Source organism: Aquarana catesbeiana, unplaced genomic scaffold, assembly GCF_042186555.1.
Source record: "Aquarana catesbeiana isolate 2022-GZ unplaced genomic scaffold, ASM4218655v1 unanchor211, whole genome shotgun sequence".
NCBI lineage: Eukaryota > Metazoa > Chordata > Amphibia > Anura > Ranidae > Aquarana > Aquarana catesbeiana.
In genome coordinates this window covers 2,096,362-2,118,519 of record NW_027362637.1, presented here as the reverse complement: position 1 = coordinate 2,118,519, position 22,158 = coordinate 2,096,362, and the positions used below count along the sequence as shown (strand labels likewise).

General features: G+C 42.0%; 1 protein-coding gene across 2 annotated transcripts in view; it reads left to right on the top strand.

Annotated features, from left to right (window-relative positions):
• Positions 1-18,275, top strand: part of IAH1 (isoamyl acetate hydrolyzing esterase 1 (putative)) — a 55,263-nt gene extending 36,988 nt beyond the window's left edge. For both annotated transcript variants that reach the window (XM_073611129.1, XM_073611131.1), the window contains 3 exons: positions 9,664-9,825; positions 11,974-12,095; positions 17,531-18,275. In XM_073611129.1, coding sequence (XP_073467230.1) covers positions 9,664-9,825; positions 11,974-12,095; positions 17,531-17,731 — 485 coding nt within the window. In that variant the 3' untranslated portion in view covers positions 17,732-18,275. The remainder of the gene's footprint in view (positions 1-9,663; positions 9,826-11,973; positions 12,096-17,530) is intronic.
• The last annotated feature ends 3,883 nt before the right edge of the window (positions 18,276-22,158 follow it).

Below are 22,158 nucleotides of genomic sequence, written 5' to 3'. Positions count from 1 at the left end.
GGATGGGACGGATGATTCCTCTTCTTAGGAATCAGGTGGAGAGGGACCCTCTGCGACTTCCCAGGAGGAGAAAGTCTTAGTGCAGATCCTTACTGGATTGGTCCGCTCCACATTTAAGTTGCCCATATCTGAATCAACTAAAGAACCCTCTTCTTTAGGGTCACTGAAACCTCCTCAAATATCACAGGCTTTTCCTGTTCATAATTTACTTGAAAAGCTCATTTATTCTGAGTGGGATCACCCAGATAAATGTTTTTTTCCGCCGAAAAAGTTTTCAACACTTTATCCGATGGAAGAAAAGTTTATTAAAATGTGGGGAATACCGGCCATTGATGCGGCTATTTCCTCCGTTAATAATAGTCTGACTCCTGTAGACAATGCTCAGATGCTCAGGGATCCTGTAGATAAAAAGATGGAATCTCTATTGAAGGATGTTTTCTCCTTGGCAGGTTCAGTGGCTCAACCTGCAGTTGCAGCGATTGGAGTCTGTCAATACTTGAGAGACCATGTTAAGCAGGTTATCAAGGTATTACCTGAACAGCAGGCCCAGGGGTTGGCTAAACTTCCTGCGGCCTTGTGTTATGTTGTTGATGCCATCAGAGATTCTATCGTGCAAACCTCTCGTCTTTCACTGGGGTTGGTGCATATACGTAGAATCCTATGGCTGAAAAATTGGTCAGCCGAAGCACCATGTAAGAAGCTGCTGGCTGGGTTTCCATTTCGTGGTGCAAGGTTGTTTGAAGAAGACTTGGATGACTATATCAAGAGAATCTCTTGTGGGAAAAGTACTCTCTTACCTGTTCAGAAGAAGAGTAAGCGTCCCTCTTTCAAACGGACTCTTTCCCCAGCGCCAGGGGCTTCAGCCTCTAGGCAGTCTCGACGGACTCCACCGTCTGGGTCCAGAAACAAGAGTCAACCCCAGGGACAAAAGAAGTCCTGGGGGAAGAAGCCTACTAGGCAAAACACTAAGACCTCTTCATGAAGGGACGCCCCTGCTCGCTCGAGTGGGGGGAAGACTGTGACAGTTCTCAGATCTCTGGCAGGAGGACTTCCAGGACAGATGGGTTATCTCCACAGTAACCTTAGGGTACAAGCTGGAGTTTCAAGAATTTCCCTCTCCTCAGTTCCTCAGATCAAGTGTCCCCAGAGACCCAGAGAAGAAGCAGTCGCTCCTTCTAGCATTAGAGCGACTTTTGTCGCAGGAGGTCATTATGATGGTTCCTGCAAAGGACCAAGGATTGGGCTTCTATTCCAACCTTTTTACGGTCCAAAAACCAAATGGGGGTGTCAGACCCATTCTGGATTTAAGGGATCTGAACCGATTCCTAAGGATTCAGTCCTTCCGCATGGAATCAATTCAGACAGTAGTCTCCACCCTGCAGGGAGGAGAGTTTCTGGCATCGATAGACATCAGAGATGCATATCTGCATGTGCCCATTTTTCCTGCTCATCAGAAGTTTCTGCGCTTCGAGATAGGAGGGCGCCATTTCCAGTTTGTGGCTCTGCCTTTTGGGATAGCCACTGCACCTCAAGTGTTTACAAAGGTCTTGGCCCATCCTCTGGCCAGATTAAGGGCTCAGGGGATAGCTGTCATAGCATACCTAGACGACCTGCTACTGATAGACCGGTCGGTAGCCTCCTTGAACGGGAACTTGAGGACCACAGTCAAGTATCTGGAACACCTAGGTTAGATCCTCAACCTAGAAAAATCTTTCCTAAAACCAGTAAGAAGACTGGAGTATTTAGGTCTGATCATAGATACAAGCCAGGAGAAAGTATTTCTACCTCAGGCAAAGATCACTGCTTTAAGGGATCTGATTCTGACAGTCAGGACCAAGAAGGGTCCTTCTGTCCGCCTCTGTATGAGGCTGCTAGGAAAGATGGTAGCTTCATTCGAAGCAGTTCCTTATGCTCAGTTTCATTCAAGACTGCTGCAACACAGTATTCTGTTGACCTGGAACAGGAAGGTTCAGGCATTAGACTTTCCAATGCACCTGTCTCATGCGGTGCGTCAGAGCCTCAATTGGTGGCTCATACCCGAAAACCTGCAGAAGGGGAGATCCTTTCTGCCGGTTACCTGGACGGTGGTAACAACAGATGCCAGTCTGTCAGGTTGGGGAGCAGTTCTGGAACAGTCTACGGTTCAGGGGGTATGGTCCAAAACAGAGAGGACCTTACCCATCAACATTCTGGAGATCCGTGCGGTATATCTAGCCCTAAAGGCCTGGACTATCAGGCTACAGGGTTGCCCGGTCAGGATCCAGTCCGACAATGCCACAGCAGTGGCCTATGTCAATCATCAGGGAGGCACCAGGAGCCGAGCTGCTCAAAAAGACGTGAACCAGATCTTAGTCTGGGCAGAGAAGCATGGGCCATGCATATCGGCAGTTTTTATTCCAGGGATAGAGAACTGGCAGGCGGACTATTTAAGTCGCCAGAAGTTTCTTCCAGGGGAATGGTCTCTGCACCCCGATGTTTTTTGGGCCATATGCCAAAGATGGGGGGGTTCCAGATGTAGATCTCTTTGCATCCCGATTCAACAAAAAGATAGACAGATTTGTGGCAAGAACAAAGGATCCTCTTGCATGCGGGACGGATGCGTTGGTGATTCCATGGCATCGGTTCTCACCGATTTATGCATTCCCGCCTATTCTGCTACTGCCACGACTCCTTCGCAGGATCAGGCAGGAAAAGAAGTCAGTACTTCTGGTGGCCCCTGCTTGGCCCAGAAGGACGTGGTATGCGGAAATAGTAAGGATGACGGTGGGTTCCCCGTGGACACTACCGGTACGCCCAGACCTGTTATCTCAAGGTCCAGTTTTCCAACCTGCCTTACAAATGCTAAATTTGACGGTTTGGCTATTGAGACCCACGTTCTGAAGAGTCGTGGGCTTTCAGGTTCTGTGATATCTACCTTGATCAAGGCAAGGAAGCCAGCTTCCAGAATGATTTATCATAGAGTCTGGAAAGCTTATATATCCTGGTGTGAATCCAGGGGTTGGCATCCCAGAAAATATGTGATGGGTAGAATCCTGGATTTTCTACAATTGGGTTTAGAGATGAAGCTGGCCTTGAGTACCATCAAGGGCCAGGTCTCGGCCTTATCAGTAGTATTTCAATGGCCACTTGCTTCGCATTCTTTGGTCCGAAATTTTATACAGGGGGTGACGCGTCTTAATCCTCCGGTTAAGGCGCCCCTAAACCCCTGGGACTTGAACTTGGTTCTGTCTGAACTTGGTTCTGTCTGTGTTACAGAAACAGCCTTTTGAACCAATACGTCAGATTCCTTTGGTCTTGTAGACAAGGAAGTTAATTTTTCTGGTTGCCATTTCTTCTGCTAGAAGAGTATTAGAATTAGCAGCCCTTTCCTGTAAGGAGCCTTATTTGATTGTACACAAGGATAGAGTGGTACTGCGCCCTCATCCTAGTTTTTTACCGAAGGTGGTTTCAGATTTTCATTTAAACCAGGACATTGTTCTACCTTCCTTTTTTCCAGATCCCTGTTCTCCGGAAGAGAGATCACTACATTCGTTGGATGTAGTAAGAGCAGTCAGGGCCTATCTGGAGGCAACTGCTCAGATTCGCAAAACGGATGTTTTGTTCGTGCTGCCAGAGGGTCCCAATAGAAGACAGGCAGTGTCAAAAGCTACCATTTCTAAATGGATTCAACAATTGATTATTCAGGCTTATGGTTTGAAACAGAAGATTCCTTCGTTTCAGATCAGGGCACATTCCACAAGGGCTATTGGTGCTTCTTGGGCAGTGCATCACCGAGCCTCTGTGGCTCAAATCTGCAAGGCCACAACCTGGTCTTCAGTCCATACATTCACCAGATTCTATCAGGTGGACGTGAGAAGGCATGAGGATATCGCCTTTGGGCGTAGTGTGCTGCAGGCAGCGGTACAGGGTCCTCAGGTCTGATTGCACCCTACTTGGTCGTGGTTCCCCCCCTCAGACAGCATTGCTCTGGGAAATGCCATCAGTAATTACTGAGGCTCTGTGTCCTGTGATGTTCGAGAAAAAAAATAGGATTTTTTTTAACAGCTTACCTGTAAAATCCTTTTCTTTCGATGGACATCACGGGACACAGAGGTCCCACCCCTCTTCTAATACACTATATTGCTTGGCTACAAAACTGAGGTATCCCTGCAGAGGGAGGGATTATATAGGGGGTTGAACTTTCTGATAGGGTGTTCCAGTGTCCAATCACCAGTGATGCCTATATAACTAATTAGTAATTACTGAGGCTCTGTGTCCCGTGATGTCCATCGAAAGAAAAGGATTTTACAGGTAAGTTGTTATAAAAAATCCTATTTTTGTCACGGGATTTTCCCTATGTGGGGCAATTATAATAATCTTTTATGATACATTATTTTATACAGTAAAACCTTGGTTTGAGGATAACTTGGTTTGAGTGCGCTTTGCAAGACAAGCAAAATGTTTTAATAAATTTTGCCTTGATATACAAGCGATGTCTTCATATAAGAGTAGCATCATGTCACAACTGAGTATAGAAAAGAAGAGAGGAGCTCTAAGTTTAGCAATATGGTTACATTTAATGAAGGTACAACATTTAGCAACTTATTGCTACACTTAGAGGTGCCTTTCTTCTCTTTTATACCTTGTAAAAAAAAAGCTTTGATATACAAGTGCTTTGGATTACAAGCATGTTTCCGAAACAAATTATGCTCGCAAACCAAGGTTTTACTGTACTCTGAATTTGGTACATAGGTGTTTATTCTAACACAAAAATATTCACAATATTCAATATTTTGATCAAAGGAATCCTATACTGAAACAAATAGGTTGCCATTATGGACCTCCTCCTTAAAATGCTAGTTTCCTTGCTGTCTGTCTTCAGTACTTTGAGTCACACACCTGGAATAAGCAAAGCCATCCTCAAGTCAGAGCACCTAATTTCCATCCTTGTGGCATCCAAGTCAGTGACTCACAAAGTACCGAAGACACTGGATTAGCATGACAAACAAGATCAAGTTGGTTAGGGCAGTTTCCATTAGGGCTGGGAGATTTTCTTAAAAAAAAACTGGTATTTTCTTAAAACTCGATTCACGATTCAAATCGAATTTTTTTTATTTTTTATTTTTTTTTTTTTCCAACACCGCGCCGGTCGTGAGGAGCTGCAGGCAGCAGTTTTTAGGCGAGGCCGCGGCGCCCAGCTTCGCGGACTAGGCCGAAGCAGCGGCCTCACCTAAAAACTCCTGCCCGCAGCTCCTCAGGACTGGCGCAGTGTCAGTGCTGGTCCTGGGGAGCTGCAGGCAGTTTTTAGGCGAGGCCGCAGCTTTGGCCTAGTCCGCGGCGTCCGGCCTAGCGGACTAGGCCGAAGCCGCGGACTAGGCCAAAGCCACAGCCTCGCCTAAAAACTCCTGCCCGCAGATCCTCACGACCGGTGCGGTGAAAAAAAAAAAAAGAAATCTAAAAAAATCGATTTGCTTAAATTTTGAATCGATTTGACCTCTCAACTCAATTCAAGATTTAAATCGTTTTTTTTCCCAGCCTTAGTTTCCATATATCATCAGTACAAGTTTATCTTAAACACAGGTAACAATCGCCAGTGAACAGATCACACTATCCAGCAAAAACTGCAGCTGTGTCAGGTCAGAAAGTCTATTTTAGCTTTAATCTGATAGATAGATAGATAGATAGATAGAGATAGAGAGATATATATATATATATCTCTCTATCTATATCTATATATCCTATAGATATATATATATATATATATATATATTATAAAATATAATTACAGTGCCTTGCAAAAGTATTCACCCCCCTTGGCTTTTTACCTATTTTGTTACAATACAGACTTTAGTTCAATGTTTTTTTTTTAAATCTGAATTATATGTGATGGATCAGAACACAATAGTCTAAGATGGTGAGGTAAAATTAGAAAAATATATACATAAAACTATTTTTCAGAAATAAAAAAACTCATAATTGGCACGTGCGTATGTATTCACCCCCTTTGTTATGAAGCCCATAAAAAGCTCTGGTGCAACAAATTACCTTCAGAAGTCACATAAATTGTGAAATGATGTCCACCTGTGTGCAATCTAAGTGTCGCATGATCTGTCATTACATATACACACCTTTTTGAAAGGCCCCGGAGGCTGCAATACTTAAGCAAGAGGCACTACTAACCAAACACTGACATGAAGACCAAGGAACTCTCCAAACAAGTAAGGGACAATGTTGTTGAGAAGTAGGGTTAGGTTATAAAAAAATATCCAAATCTTTGATGATCTCTAGGAGCACCATCAAATCTACCATAACCAAATGGAAAGAACATGGCACAACAGCAAACCTGCCAAGAAACGGCCGCACACCAAAACTCACAGACCGGGCAAGGAGAGCAAGCATTAATCAGAGAGGTAGCACAGAGACCTAAGGTAACCCTGGAGGAGCTGCAGAGTTCCATAGCAGAGACTGGAGTATCTGTACATAGGACGACAATAAGCCGTACACTCCATAGAGTTGGGCTTAATGGCAGAGTGGCCAAATGAAAGCCATTACTTTCAGCAAAAAACAAAATGGCACATTTTGAGTTTGCGAAAAGGCATTTGGGAGACTCCCAAAATGTATGGAGGAAGGTGCTCTGGTCTGATGAGACTGAAATTGAACTTTTTGGCCATCAAAGAAAATGCTATGTCTGGCGCAAACCCAACACATCACATCATCTAAAGAACACCATCCCCACAGTGAAACATGGTGGTGGCAGCATCATGCTGTGGGGATGTTTTTCTGCAGTCGGGACTGGGAAACTGGTCAGAGTTGAGGGAAAGATGGATGGTGCTAAATACAGGGATATTCTTGGGCAAAACCTGTACCACTCTGTGTGTGATTTGAGGCTAGGATGGAGGTTCACCTTCCAGCAGGACAATGACCCCAAACACACACTGCTAAAGCAAAACTTGAGTAGTTTAAGGGGAAACATGTAAATGTGTTGGAATGGCCTAGTCAAAGCCCAGACCTCAATCCAATAGAAAATCTGTGGTCAGACTTCAAGATTGCTGTTCACAAGTGCAAACCATGCAACTTGAAGGAGCTGGTGCCAATTTTCAAGGAGTAATGAGCAAAACTCCCAGTGGTAAGATGTGGCAAGCTCATAGAGACTTATCCAAAGCGACTTGGAGCTGTGATAGCCGCAAAATGTGGCTCTACAAAGTATTGACTTTAGGGGGGTGAATAGTTATGCACATTGACTTTTATGTTATTTTGTCCTATTTGTTGTTTGCTTCACAATAAAAAAAAAAAAAAATCTTCAAAGTTGTGAGCATGTTCTGTAAATTAAATGATGCAAATCCTCAAACGATCCATGTTAATTCCAGGTTGTGAGGCAACAAAACACGAAAAATGCCAAGGGGGGTGAATACTTTTGCAAGGCACCGTGTGTGTGTGTGTGTATATATATATATATATGTGTGTGTGTGTGTATATGTATGTGTATGTATGTATGTGTATATATATATATGATACCGTTTCTTTTTTTATCAGCGAGAACGAGTACCATTACTTTCGTTCAAGTACTCGCCGATGCCGACTACCGATACTTTGCAGTGCGATTTGCGTCAATACAACAAATATTCATGCAATTTCCCCCACTGCTCGTGTGTGTGTGTGTGTGCGTGTGTAGAAAGGGAAAAGTGCCATCTAGTGGGCAGTTGAAAAAAAAATGTTGGAACTCACCGTGCATATCTGGCCACATGCAAAATAATCTACATAGGTGTCCCTGTCCGCCAATGATAGCAAATCAGGGCCGCTCGAGGAGAAGTTCTGTGACCCCTGTGGGAAACTCCAGTGGCTGTGATTTGCTATCATCGGCGGACCGGGACACCTATGTAAATTAATTTGCATGTGACCAGATATGTACTGTGAGTTGTAACATTTTTTAAACTGCCCACTAGATGGCGCTTTTCCCTTTCTTTACACACATACAGGAGCGGTGGGGGGAATCGCACTGCATTCCTGTTCAAATTGCATGCGATTCTTTGTAGTGCGATTTACACCCATTCATTTTGCATTGACTCAAATTACACCATAGACCTGCACGATTATATATATATATATATATATATATATATATATATATATATATATATATATATATATAATTTATTTATGTGTATGTATGTGAGAGAGATGTATCCATCTATATGTATCAGGGCTTGACGAACACCAGGTCGCAGAGTGGTGCATGGTGGCGTAGGGAGGACTGAGATTACTGGATGTGATTGTGCAGTCATAATGAAGCTCACATGTTAGAAAGAGAATGACATGCCTGCACATCTGTACATCTCAAGCTAGGAAATCCTCTTCCTGCAGAATCTACCATTGCACCTGGAAAATATGTTTCTGAATCACTGCTGGCTCCATTTATCCTCATGCATGAGACAAATTTTTGGTCCTGATGATTCTCTTTCAAACACCGCTCTCCTCTCACTTCTAAGACCCCTTTCAATTGATAGACCCGCCCGGATCCGCCTATCCGTTTTTCAGGCAGATCCGAGCGGGCCACCCATTGACTTCTATGGGCAGGCGGATGTCAGCGATGATGTGTCCGCTGACACCTGCCTGCCATCTGATCCGCTCAAGACAGACTTATGGTGATACGTTCAGCCATCCGGATCTGATGAAAAGGGACATGCTGTCTATTTTCGTCTGATCTCCACATAGGAATCAGTGGGGCTCTGACAGGTCCCTCCCTGCTCAGTGAGCAGAGACGGACCTGTTGTCTGCCAGCTCAGCGGAGATCAATGGAGTGATCTCCTGCCGAGCTAGCAGACTTTGCTGAGTGGATTTGCCCCGTGTGAAGGGGGCCTTAATGAAGGCCTTTGTTTAAGATATTGCTCATGTCATTCCCTCACACGTACCTCAGTGACATCATGGGATCTTAGCTTGGTCAGTTCCTCAGGAATCACCACTTTTTAACCTATCCAAGATTTTGCTTTTTCTATGCTTAATTGCAAAGTGGCCTTATTCATAGCCATCATCTCTGCAAGGCAAGTTTCTAAGTTGGAGGCTTTATCCTGTAGGAAGCGCTTTTGTGTACTGCGCAAAGAGAAGCTTGTGTTGCAGCTCAAGGCTACATTTGTATGGGCAACCAGCCCTGGTGCAAATGGCTGCAGCAATAGTTGCTGATTTTGTCACTTGTCAGCGGCTAGCTGCAGCCACCGAGCCTTACAGTACACTTACACATAAGCGTATACTTAACTGACAGGTCACCAGCAGCTGCAGCTATCCGTGGCTATCTTCACAGCCAGTGAGTACCTGCGGTAATCACTGCTGGATGCACTTTGTAGTCTGGATTTTTCTGCTACTTCAAGGAAAATAAGTCAAATGCCCTTATTGGTCAGAAGATCACACACCTGGAGGCCCAGGGTGGAATGACCCTACCAGCCATACACTACAAATTATTGTAGCAGTCTGGTTTTATGTCTATGAAAATGGACCATGTATAGGCAGCTTTATAGAACAGTTCCAGCTGTTGGTACGATTGGTTGCATTGTTTGTCCCATCTATAGATATTCTGCAGTTGGAATGTGATTCACTGATAATGAGAGGACTCCCACTAGGATAAAAGCTTGGTAGCTGAGGGCCAGAACATTCTACATATGTAATTATCATACTCTCTCTATCCTTCCACAGAGGAGAACCCTCAGCAGCATGTTCCTCTGGATGAGTATGCAGATAATCTGAGGACTATGATCCGCTATCTGCAGTCATTGGACATCACACCAGACAGACTCATCTTGATTGCTCCACCACCCATCTATGAGCCGTCCTGGGAGAGGCAGTGTTTTACTAAAGGTAATAAATTACTTCATATTGTACATCAAGACCATTATGTGACTGGGGTACCTGGGAGCATTTCGTGAAATGGGGTGTCCCAGGTTTTTCATGTTCTTTGCAGTGCCTCAGAGGAGAGACTTACAGTAGGAGAGTCTTAACTGATTGCTGTTAAATAAAGCCTGCACCTACTCTGTTCTGAGTAAGGAGTGTGAAATACACAATTGTTCATAATGCAACGAGTGCAGAGTTCAGGAGTTCATAACACACAGTCCAGAAGTCAAGACTTAGTAACCCCCACCCCATGACAAAACCACCTCCAGCACAAATTACCCCCCCCCCCCGTTTCTGAATTGTACTCATCAGACCTTTGCATTTCGTTACATCTGCTGGTGAGTTCCCCAGGTCTCAAAGCTACAAACACCCATTATTTTTTTTTACTCCTGTAACCAGCTGCCGGCTTTTGTTCCCGCTCACCCCTTGTCATTCCTGCAGCACAGAGTCAACTACAGTACACTCAGCCACAGCAGCAGCACTAAGGCACAGAGAACATTGGTTGCACTGTTGCATTTATTCTATCCCAGTGAATTACTAACACTTCAGACCAGTCCTAACTCTACCTGGTCCTGGTATATGCATTAGAGCTGTTTAGGAGGCAGCAGCCGGGATGTTGTTGTGGCAGGTGGACACTGGCCTGGCATGGTTGTCACATGCTGTTTCTGCTTCACAACATGAACAGGAAGAGCCTATGCTCTATAGCACTTCTGTTACCACTGTCAAGAACACATGCTGGTGGTGGAGTAAATGACAGCCCAGACATCATCCCTGTCACTCTGCACAGGTATGCAGTGGTACATTTTAAAAACAAAATGGCAGGCGCTGCAGCCTTGGGAACCAGGGCACCCAGGAGGAGAGGCAGGGCACATGCCCCAGATGCCTGGTGCTAGCGACTCCCTGGTGGTAAATGATCACCATACAGTTAAAAAGAAAATAACAAAAAAGCATTGATTTAAGGGAATCCGTGTATAAACTGGAGTCATTAAAGAGTAGCTAAACCCAGAGCATTTTTAAACCATAACAAAAATGTAATATATTCCAACTTACCAGTCCTTACATGTGATGGCTGCATTAGTTGTGGCACCCATACCTGGACCCTACTGTGTTGGATGTGTGGAACCAGCCTGGAATGTGCCCTTCAGATATTGAACTCTGCATTGTGGTGCTTTCTAGTTAGCCACAGAGCTCTATCTTTCCTGATCCAGAGCTGTGGCACAACCACTGGTGTGACCCCGTCTCTGAAGACCCAGTAAGTAGGGATAGCTGTGCTCAAGTCGCAAAAGCCCCCTCACTATTTCCCTGTTTAAAAAGACACTAAAATTATGATTCTGGTGCAAAGCATTGCAAAGTTATTTACAAATTAAATAAAGTTGTTTTTTTTTATTTAGTAAACTAGCAAAATAAATAAAATTATTAAATATTAAAGGTGTAGATAAAGTAGAAATAAAACAAAATCAGCACAAAAATAAAAGCTTTAGGGAGAAGGCGTAGAAGGCACAATGGTACATCGTAATTCTTTGTCTCCCATTTGATGAAAAGGTCTGTTTTTTGACAGAAGCTGCTGTATTTACACAGCAACTCTCAGCTGTTAGATATGGTGCTGGTAATTTGGCACCAAACTAGTATAGGTTTGCATTTGCTTTGCTTTTTTAGAATTATATTATCACCATGGCTATGGTTGTAGCAGTTTTTATTATTGTGATAGTATAGTATTCTCTATAGTGATCGAAACACTGTCGATGAAAGAAACACAATACAAACACGTAATCTTGAGGTGTTGGGTTCAGGTTATTCGGTTTGGGGGTGAGGCTGTGGGTTATGGCTTAGTGACTATAATTCTGCTTTGGTATGTTCTCTTTACTTATGAATCCCAGTTTAGTGACTATTGCTTTTTGAATGTGATAATTGTACAATAAAATAGGACATGGCATTGTGGCAGATGTTAGTCCTTTAAGAAAGGCCTCTTCATTGTTCTCTTGAAGACATCTGCCTGTATGTGACCAACCTAACTTTGTTTCGGGATATTTCAAACTCCGAGCCACAAACAATCTAGTGTACATGGTGTGATCACATATGTGTGTGTCCTTATTAATCTTTGCTGTCATTATCCAGGGTATAAACTGAATCGTTTGAACTCTATAGCCGGGGAATATGCCAAAGCCTGCGTTCGTGTTAGCCAAGATTGCGGCACTGAGGTTCTGGACTTGTGGACATTAATGCAGGAGGGGGGTCAGGTGAGGATTGCATTATCTTTCACGTAAATGCTACATGTCTGTAGAGAATAACCAATTTTGAATACATGTACAGCATAAGGTGATAAGCACCCTCATTTCAATATATTTCTAGCTTTACATTTTTTACTGGCTATAAATAACATGTAACATCACCGTCTACTGGCCGGTTCTAAATATTTCACAATACAGAAAGTACAACTTTTATTTTAGGCAGAATTATACTAAAATATGGACCTGTTATGAGAGAAACCAGGGGCTGCTGTTGGTGACCGATTTTGGACAGTGATACTTGCCTGCCTGTTATCCTGGTTCTTTTGATTCAGTTCTTTGTCACTTATAGAAGAGGTCAGTGACTGGAAGATGAAGATTATGGTGTCCTGGCACCTGGTGTGCACACAATGCCCCAGGCCATTGACTTAGCAAGTAGTGAAGATAAGAATGACAGCCCCAGCGCTTGCACTCTAGCAGAAGCAGCTTCCATATGCCTTCTGCGATGGGTTCTTTTCATAAACGCAATATAAGCCTCACTTTTGTAGCAAGCAATAAGGAGGACATCATATTAAGCAGAGGGGAGGGACCCGTGTCTTGTAATATACTCCAAGAAAAGTATTTTACAGGTAAGTCAGCAATCCTGTTTCACCTTCTTTCCATCATTACCAGACACAGGATCACACCATGAAACATCCAAAAGCAGTCTAACTGAGGGGTGGCAAACACAGCAAGAAACACAAACAGGCTAACATAACAACAGGTCAAAAAAAGGGCTCAATAGGACGTGGCTTGAAGCACCTTACAACAGAAACTGACATCAGATGAGGTCTGAACACCCACCCGGTAGAACCTAACAAACGAGAATAGAAGACTAAGTGACTAAGTGGCAGCCTTGCAAAACCAATGCATGATGCCACAAAGCCCATAAAGCATATTGACAGGGGATGGTGGAACCCTATTGTATATAATAAAGTGCAGAGCTATGGTGATATCAGTGAGATGAACCCCAACCAAACAACCATATACTCAGTATAAGAACCTCCTAAGTATATAAAAAATCATATAAAACCTATGTTTTAAGGTATAATCTCAATACTTTGTATGAACAATAATAAGAGGTTGGTTAAAACATAGTAAACAAATATTGTTGTGAAACAAAAATTGAGTGTAATAATATATAAGGTAAATGTGCATTCATAGGTGCATATAAAAGTCAATGAACAGGTGAGCACAATAATGAAGTGACTTCAAAATAAGTGCTTGGTGTGGAAAGTTTGCCAGTAGATAATCCACCACTGATGGATAAAAGGCTTACCGGAAAGTTGAACCCAAATAGGCATACGCCTAATGAGTCAGAAAAGCTTGTGGTGTAATACACCCAGGGGAACCATACATCGGCACACACAGCTTCCGGTTAGGAATATAGACTCCAAAAGTCTGTCACAGTGTAGTTTCCAATCGATGTCCACCAGAGAAGTGGTGACCAGAGGTTGGATCAAAAAACTTTCTCCCAATGGTACATTTATAAGGAGAAGAAGAAATAGGCCACATAGTGTGATTCTATTTCAATACAAGACATTTATTCATATATAAAAAATGAACACTCATATTTTAGGAAGATAAAAAAGCGCTTGTGATAAAATAAGGATAGTGACGCAGATCAGGGTGCATAGTCGTATGTGGCGTGGCACTGACTGCCGTTTCCACATATGGTACAGCGATCGTCCTATACAGGAAGAACGGTAGTTACTTCTGGGCGCCGGCAAAATGGCGCATAAACCAGAAGTCATAGTCTCTACCGCCGATCACAGCAAAAATGGAGCTGGAATATGTAAACAATGCAGTTCAAGCCTCACTTCGGAAAATAAAAATTAAAACATGGGAATTAACCACCGCCTATAGGAAATTAATATTGGAACAGATAATCTAAGAAGCAGGGGACAAAAAAAATCATCATAACCCGTTGCAATACACACATGTTGGGTTACATCTTTTTAAATGGACAGAATATATAAATATACAAACATACTCTGTCTAAGGCCCCTTTCACACTTATACGAGTTGTCCCATGATTTTGTACTGCAAAATCATATGACAAGTCATTCTCCATGATTTTCAATGACTACCATTCATATTGGCACGACTTTAAGTCGTGCCGACTTCAGAGTAGTTCCTGCACTACTTTGGTCCAACTTCCATGCGAGTTGTACTCCATAGACCTCAATGTTAAACCCTCAAGTAGCATGCAAATCGTACCTGAATAATATAGACACGATTTCAGTACGACTTTGTAAGCACAAGCTGTATGCACAAGCCTCACACCATGTATGTTTTCATTTGTTAATGCCAAAGTTGTGGCAAAGTCGTACAAAGTAGTACTGCTCCCAAATCGCGGTAAAATAGCGGCTGCAAAATCGCAGTAAAATCGCGCAACTTTGAAGTCGTATAAGTGTGAAAGGGGCCTTAAATGTGTGATTACATCTCGAGTACCAAAGGAGCAAGCACTCACCCCGAGGTCCAAACAATCAAATAAATGAATCAAAACAAATATAGCAAATATGTAAATAAATTATGTTGATAATCTTGCATATATTTTATATATGCCTATATATAAAAAGAAATAAAGAACATCATAACAATGTGTATAAAGATGACAGAATTGCTTTAAAATAAATAAATAAATATATATATATATATATATATATATATATATATATATATATATATATTTGTACTATTCTACGTAAAAAATCTAAAATCATGTTTATATATTTATTGAAAAATATTTATTGAAAAATTGAGTATTTTAAATTAAAAATTTAAAAAATTGAAAGGATCAATTACACCCACAACATAATAGTATCTAAGCACCCAGAATATGTAAATGCCCTAATGGACCCTATTTCATATATAGAGTTAATCTATGCTTTATTTAAAAATGAATTAATGTCCCATTCTACATTAATGCCAAGAGGATGGTGAGATTGTAACTCATATATCCAATACGTTTCAAGATGTGAGACTCCTCTTGTCATTGCACCACCCCTCCAAGGAGGGATATATCTGTAAATGGGCAAAAATTCTGTGCCTTTTAGGGTCACAATTGTGATGTTCTCTATAGTGTCTTGGTACAGTATGTTTAGTGTCACCATTCTTGATTTTGGCGATATGTTCTCCCACTCTAGTTGAGAAAGTATGAATAGTACGTCCTACATATTGTTTGCCACATGGGCACATTATCAAATAGACAACGTGTCCAGTGGCACATGTATGAAATCCTTTCATTGGATATACAAGATTTGTGGTTGTAGATTTGAACTCCAAGGTTTTGGACTTACCCCGTAACCACACAACACATTTTTTACAGGGGTAATAACCCTCTAAGTTGTGAAAAGAGGAAGGGCGGGTAGGTGGATTAATAATATTCGGAGCAATTTTGCTCTGTAAAGAGGGAACTCCCCTAAACGTGACCTTAACTTGTTCAGGTAGCAGAGGGCCCAGGACTTTGTCTGTCTTGAGAACATCCCAATGTTTGTTCAATATGGTTTTAATATCCCTGTGTTGTACTGAATATGAAGTTAGAATTGACCACCTAAAAGAGTCGTCAGATACTCGAGGGGGTTGATCGACCAACAAGGAACCTCTATCTACTTTTAGAATGTCTTTAAATTGAAAATCAACATCTATAAATTTCTTGGTAAGAATAGAGGCTTGTTTTTTGAAAGTCTCTGTATCAGTACAATTTCTGCGTAGTCGCAGGAATTGACCTTGTGGAACTGACCGGAGCCATAAATGGTGGTGACAACTGTCTAAGGGAATGAAACCATTACGGTCTGTTGGTTTAAAATAGGTCTGAAATTTGAACTGACGTGAGCTGATCTCAATCTCGGTAAGTCTAGAAAATGGACTTTGGTATAGCTAAATTTATAGGTCAGAGAAATACCTTAATCATTGGCATTTAAAACTGAAAAAAATGACTTCAAGGAGTCTGGACTGCCATCCCATAGGAGGAGGATGTCGTCTATATATCTGGCCCATAGGACCAGGGATGGTCCGCCCTCAGAATAGACGACATCCTCCTCCCGCTTGGCCATAAATGGGACAAGCAAATTGCCCTACATCCAAGGATACTGATGACCAAGCCCCTGTACCAAAAGGGTGGTATCCAGGACTCTTCTCCAGCTTGACATCCATCATGAGCATATTCCAAGCCATTGGAGGAAGGATTTTTCAGATTCAAGCGCCAGATCGCCAATCCACCACACCAGGGCATTAAATTCTGCTCTGGAGCTGAAAGTTATACTGCAGGAGCTTTTGGCCTCCTTTTTCTGGGGTAAAGGGTTACTTTTACCCCATGACTTCCTTCATGTAAGTGTCCAAGGAGTCACCAAAAAGGCATTGCCTGTCAAAGGCATTCTAACAAGGTGCTTACATGGAAGTTCACTCAGACCAGCACCTGTGTCAAAGGATCATTCAAGGCCACTGGCTTCCTAGCAACGACTGACTGGTCTGCAGCCTCAGCTGAATGTTGCGCCCCCATTATTTAAACAAAGGGACAAGGATGTCAGCTGATGTCATCCAAATATGGCAACGACCATATTTAGACAATGACAGGGATCTCCAGGCTGGCAGCTGAATGAGCAAGGGATAAATGGTTGTTATGACACTGCCAGTTGTATAGCTGACAGCGTCCTAGCAAGCAATCATGCTGGGGCACACTGACAGTTGGCTGGAGAGGAAGGTTAGTAATGCTGAACCTGTGATTTTATTAGGCTCACCGTTGTGGAGCTGCACCAAGGATGGAGGGCCCAGTATGGTTCCCAACAAGTACATGAATCTGTGGCACACACTGACATCTATGGTGTGAAGGTGTAATGGAATTCTAAAATGTGTCTAAAATACTGACTGATCTTGAGGAAATCTTTAACCTCAAACATAATTAAAGGGTATGTAAACCCTAACAATGAACTTCTCCTATTTACTCCCATTTGGCCCGCAAAGTATACAATTGGAAACATTTTGTTATATTGGTTCAATAAGTGCAGGAATACCTATTGATCCCACCAGAAATCCATTAAACTTTTAACTTCCTGTAGTGAGCTTACAATGCTACACTGAAATTCAAGCAATGTTATCATGCCTGCCCAAGCTTTATCCATAGACTACTGTACAGACTCCCAGGGAGATGAAGATGGAGGGAGGCCTTCTGTAGTTCAGATAAGTAATGAACAGCCTATTGACACTGTACAGTAAGTATTGTCATACTAGGATAAAATCACCAGGTAAAATAAAACCATTAATGCAGCCACCACGTCTAAGGAACAGTAAGCTGCAATATCTTACATTTTTGTACTTTCGTTTAAATATGCTGTAATTAACCTTTTTGCAAATGACTAAATAAAATATTGCCATGTATACTGATATTTTACTTAATGTATTCTCAGGACTATACAGTTTATCTGTCAGATGGGCTTCATTTATCTGACAAAGGTAATGAGTTTCTGGAGTCTAAATTGTGGCCAATCTTGGAGCAGAAGCTGGGCGCTTTACCCTTCCTTTTGCCATATTGGATGGATGTGGACAATAAAAACCCAGAGCCCTCCCTGTTCCCCAACTGCACAGAGAAGAAGGAAGAGAAGAGCTAACCAGATAGCCATACGACCACTGTGAATGTAGACTGAGGAATTCTGCACTTAGTGTCCTTCTTGCAGATCTGATACCATCGCTCTTACCAATCCGTGCTGTTTTCACACTCCCACTGAATTTGGTACCCAAAACTTGCCAGTTGTATCAGGCCTGCAGTAAGGTGGTGGGAGAGAATCTGTCAGCATTGGAACTTTGCAAAGAAAAGGGCAGATTTCTGTGCATTAATCCTAAAAACATCTCTTGCTGCGTTGGGTTGCACGGAAGAGAATGAAAGAATTAGCACTTTAAAATAGTTTCCAAGAAAATAAAGTGGGCCCCCAGCCATTTTCTTTTTTGTTAATATGACTAAAGTTTCTAATATTTGATTCCAGTAACTCAGTCCTGTTCTTCCCTCACTTCCTATTCTGATCAGGGTATTAAAGAAGATCTTAAGTATCGAGTTTTAATGGATTAATGTCTATTATATGTTAACTTAAATTGTTATATTTTCAGTCTCTTTAAAGCTGCAGCTTTCATTAAAAACCCAACTCCAAGCATAACAAACTTACTAGTGTTCAAACAATTATAGTTTTAATTTCCTCAAAAGCAACCCCTCCATCATGCAGGCTTTCTTCTACATTAGGCAAATGTTTATTTACATGTTGTGGAGGGGAAGACGTACATATCTTGCTGTACGTCTTGGTTGCTCAGGTGTATGCTTTTCAGATCTCCTCGACCCCAGTGCTACAGTCTTGCCTCCTTCTCCTAGTAATTTACAAAACTAAACCAGAGGCTGTGTGTTTATAGAATGGCCAAGAGGACAGTGACGCGGAGACATGACTATAGTGTTGGGGTTTGAGACTCATGGCACTTAACCTAGGTAATCACAGGCTGAAAATCAGCCAATAACGGTCAGTTTGGCAGTTTCCGGCCAACTTTTGGCCTGTGTGTACAGCTCCCTGGCCGACAGAAGCTCTTCTGTCAAACGAGTATACTGGAAACCCACCAGCTGATCTGCATCCAATCAATTCTTGCAGCCAATGGCTGCGAGCACTGACCAATATGTTCTGGCAGTGAGGCATCCCCTTGTCAAAACACAATAGCACAGTGGGTTTATTTCACTAAGCTGACACTGAGATTTGAGAAGGTTAAGTTCACATGCCTCCTGAAGGTCCCTTCTTCAAGTAGCAGGAGGCCGATCCCCAACACCCCTCCAGTCGATACAGCATAAGGACCCAAAGATGAAGGCGGTACCCTATCCAGAGATCTCATCAAAAGCTATGGGTCAGCAGAGAAATCTCCAGACTCGTGGCCTGGCCAATCAAGTTGCCCCCTTCACACACTGAATAGCATCTTTCCAACATCACCCTAAACATCAGTCAGCCTTCTTACTTTCCAGATTTCTTTACCAAGCTGTACAGTACTATTATTAAGGATTTCTAAAGCAACAACAGTATATGCAGAACTTTAAAAGGAGACAGTACATTTACAATACAATTCAAGATGACTCAATACAATTTACTGATCCCCCAGTGCAGATGGATGCACATACATTTGTCCCTTACTAGCCTACCTTTTAAAGGCCGTGTATCTTCGTTCACTCAACAAGATGTATACACAGGCAGGCTAACTTGTAGATCATAGCAATCTTCTCAACATGAAAGCGACAAAAATTAAAATACTACCAACATGCAAACAAACATGCAAACCAACGTGATATATATAATATATACCTGTAACTGTCTGTATCTTTTTGTTAAAATATATATATATATATATATATATATATAGATAGATAGATAGATAGATAGAAAGATATCTATCTATATATGTATTTTTATTTTCTGTCCGTAATAAATCTAAGAGTCTTTTAGTTGAATCAAATGGTCAAAAGTGAAACTGTCTAGAGAATTGATTCTTTCTACTCTTTTGTCAATTTTAACCAAAAGATTACAAGCCTGCCCAAAACGACTAGGTAGACTCTTTTAGGGCAGGCCCTACACTAAACTACACTATGCTAACCTACTCGATGCTAGTCATCCTATCTTTAGTATTGGATACCTGTTTGAATTAGGCCCTATCCTATAACCTTCCTTCTTGCTTTACAGATTTGTTTACTAAAATCTACATAAGAGCAATCCTTTTCTTACACAAAATAGACATCAGATTTGGAATGGCTGATACTGTTACAATATGGCGGGTGATGTGGTGGTCAGCAATGATCATCTTAATTTCCTTACACATTTTCCCCTTCTTTGATCATTGTTGAGCACTCTTCCATATAAATTCATCCACATTAGCCTGGAATAACGCAGGTGAAGTGTAAAAGATGGGAAGAGTCCCCAAGATGTGTCTATTACCTGATTAGATCTGTAGAGACACTAGGGTATTGCCACCGATCTTCCACACATATTCTCACCTACTGATCCTCTAATGCAGATGGATGCACATACATTTGTCCCTTACTAGCCTACCAATTAAAAGGCAGTGTCCTTTCCTGTCTTCACACAGACCTAGACAGGTAAGTTCTCATAGAGATCGGAGACATGTCCCCGCCAGGAATGGAAAGGAATAGTACAAAGCCTTTAAACAATCATCCAGCTTTACAAAAGCTCACACTCTAACTAAATATGAAATAAGATAAATTCAGTGCTTCTTATTCTGGCCCAACTGGTGGCGTCCAGCTCCGGGTGGGTTCCAGGTGCAAACCAACATCCAGCTGCAAACTCCAGGTTTCTTTCACTAACCTGACACTGAGATTTGAGCGGGTTAAGTTGACATTCCTCCTGAAGGTCCCTCCTTCAAGTAGCGGGAGGCCGATCCCCAACCCCCCTCCAGCCGGTACAGCATAAGGACCCAAAGATGAAGGCGGTACCCTATCCAGAGATCTCATCAAAAGCTATGGGTCAGCAGAGAAATCTCCAGACTCGTGGCCTGGCCAATCAAGTTGCCCCCTTCACACACTGAATAGCATCTTTCCAACATCACCCTAAACATCAGTCAGCCTTCTTACTTTCCAGATTTCTTTACCAAGCTGTACAGTACTATTATTAAGGATTTCTGAAGCAACAACAGTATATGCAGAACTTTAAAAGGAGACAGTACATTTACAATACAATTCAAGATGACTCAATACAATTTACTGATCCCCCAGTGCAGATGGATGCACATACATTTGTCCCTTACTAGCCTACCTTTTAAAGGCCGTGTATCTTCGTTCACTCAACAAGATGTATACACAGGCAGGCTAACTTGTAGATCATAGAAATCTTCTCAACATGAAAGCGACAAAAATTAAAATACTACCAACATGCAAACAAACATGCAAACCAACGTGATATATATAATATATACCTGTAACTGTCTGTATCTTTTTGTTTATATATATATATAGATAGAAAGATATCTATCTATATATGTATTTTTATTTTCTGTCCGTAATAAATCTAAGAGTCTTTTAGTTGAATCAAATGGTCAAAAGTGAAACTGTCTAGAGAATTGATTATTTCTACTCTTTTGTCAATTTTAACCAAAAGATTACAAGCCTGCCCACTACGACAAGGTAGACTCTTTTAGGGCAGGCCCTACACTAAACTACACTATGCTAACCTACTCGATGCTAGTCATCCTATCTTTAGTATTGGATACCTGTTTGAATTAGGCCCTATCCTATAACCTTCCTTCTTGCTTTACAGATTTGTTTACTAAAATCTACATAAGAGCAATCCTTTTCTTACACAAAATAGACATCAGATTTGGAATGGCTGATACTGTTACAATATGGCGGGTGATGTGGTGGTCAGCAATGATCATCTTAATTTCCTTACACATTTTCCCCTTCTTTGATCATTGTTGAGCACTCTTCCATATAAATTCATCCACATTAGCCTGGAATAACGCAGGTGAAGTGTAAAAGATGGGAAGAGTCCCCAAGATGTGTCTATTACCTGATTAGATCTGTAGAGACACTAGTTGTATTGCCACCGATCTTCCACACATATTCTCACCTACTGATCCTCTAATGCAGATGGATGCACATACATTTGTCCCTTACTAGCCTACCAATTAAAAGGCAGTGTCCTTTCCTGTCTTCACACAGACCTAGACAGGTAAGTTCTCATAGAGATCGGAGACATGTCCCCGCCAGGAATGGAAAGGAATAGTACAAAGCCTTTAAACAATCATCCAGCTTTACAAAAGCTCACACTCTAACTAAATATGAAATAAGATAAATTCAGTGCTTCTTATTCTGGCCCAACTGGTGGCGTCCAGCTCCGGGTGGGTTCCAGGTGCAAACCAACATCCAGCTGCAAACTCCAGGTTTCTTTCACTAACCTGACACTGAGATTTGAGCGGGTTAAGTTGACATTCCTCCTGAAGGTCCCTCCTTCAAGTAGCGGGAGGCCGATCCCCAACCCCCCTCCAGCCGGTACAGCATAAGGACCCA